Source organism: Geospiza fortis, unplaced genomic scaffold (assembly GCF_000277835.1).
Source record: "Geospiza fortis unplaced genomic scaffold, GeoFor_1.0 scaffold78, whole genome shotgun sequence".
Taxonomy (NCBI): Eukaryota; Metazoa; Chordata; class Aves; order Passeriformes; family Thraupidae; genus Geospiza; species Geospiza fortis.
The window spans coordinates 5,485,857-5,487,447 of NW_005054339.1; the positions used below are offsets into that span (position 1 = coordinate 5,485,857).

The 1,591-nt window shown below is 40.1% G+C and overlaps 1 protein-coding gene across 1 annotated transcript in view; it reads left to right on the top strand.

Moving 5' to 3' along the window:
- Positions 1 to 1,177: 1,177 nt before the first annotated feature.
- The window catches only part of LOC102039131 (cytochrome b-c1 complex subunit 1, mitochondrial), a 9,838-nt gene continuing 9,424 nt past the window's right edge, over positions 1,178 to 1,591 (top strand). Inside the window, exon 1 of the mRNA XM_031058249.1 lies at positions 1,178 to 1,183. Coding sequence (XP_030914109.1) covers positions 1,178 to 1,183 — 6 coding nt within the window. The remainder of the gene's footprint in view (positions 1,184 to 1,591) is intronic.

Here is a 1,591-nt window from a genome sequence, read left to right on the forward strand (position 1 = left end):
CAAACAAAATGTGAAACCTCCACCAACAGGGAGGGAAATTTAATTTGACTTCCTCCTTTTTAGGGAAAAGCTAATTATAAAAGTTTCACCAGGATCAGAGCAGGCTGTAAAACAAGAAGAGTGCAATACAAAAGACCGATCCTATCCTCTTAGTATAAATACTTGTGACTGGACTTGAATGAAATGTGTCAAATCTGTGCTCTTGGGTATCACATCAGTAATAGGTACTTCAGCTGCTGTACTTCTCTCCTAAAGCTAAAAATATAATCCAAATAATCGCGATTCCATGGTCACAATTCACCCTGTGATGTTGACAGGTGAAAAAGGAGCAGAAGGTGCAAATTACCTGCAAGTTACTTTAATTGTCTAAATCACTGGCCGCTGATTTCCTGAAGGTTTAAACAGGTCAGTTGCCTGTACCTTTCAGGATTTTTTTGTCATGTTTTTCTTGGGATTCTTCTAATCTTTCCCCACTAGTTCAGCCTCTGCTCTCAATCCTTTTCTGAAGTACCTCAACAGCCTGGAAATGTATTGTTTTTATTTATCATACCATTATTCTCTTCAAAGGGCTGTCTGCCTCAAGTCTCATTTCTGCTGATTTTTTGCTGGATTATTTTCAGATGCCAGCAGGTGTTTTGTAATAGCAAGTACACAATCCTATAGCTTGGCTTTCTTTTTATTTAGTCTGTCTAGAAAATGGAATGACTGAACATCTCAGACAGATTTTCTCTCCACAATATGCTTCACTTGAAGGGCATAGATTTGTATCACTAAGATCATGTACCTAAAATCTTGGCACTGAAGAAACTAGTGGTGTGCCAAGAAGGGGATCAGTAGAAACGTTGTAGAACTGCTATGTCCATATTAATGAAATGCCAGACAGTGAAGCAGCGGACATTTCTGGGGTTTAGTAGCATGTTGCTGCATTGGTGTCCATTTTCTCAGTGTACCAGTGGCATTTCTGTCTATAAGTATGCTGACTAAGATTTCTAGCATTTGATGCCGTTTCCTTGTCATTTTAATACCTTCCTTCAGATTAAAGGATGATACAATCTTTACATTTTGAAAATCCCTGTTAGGAAACACTATGCCACAGTCGGCATCAGTCTCCTTTCTTTTTTTTTTTTTTTTTTTTGCCTAGTTTGTAATTTTCATAGACTCATTGAAATTTCTCATAATGTCAGTAAGAATACTGTAATTTCTTATACCACTTACCAGGGTTGATGCTGATGCATATTGCTTCATTCTGTATCTGACCTGCCACTTTTTGTGATCTGCAGTTTGCTGTGATTTGGTAAAAGCTGGCATACACTACCAACTCACAGCTTGTGTGTTGGGATTTAAAGGGCTTCCATGGGTTCCTTTCTGAGACTGCCATGCACTGGACTTTCACACTTACAATCACTTCACCTTCCATAGGTCGTTTCAGTATTTAATACTCTTTCTTGGAATGTAAGCAATAGACCCCCATTTCCAGGGATTCCCATTCCCATGAACCCCATCCTCCAGGACCCCCATTCCCGGACCCCCATTCCCGTGACTCCCATTCCCTGACCCCCATTCCCGTGACCCTTATCACCGGTACCCCCAT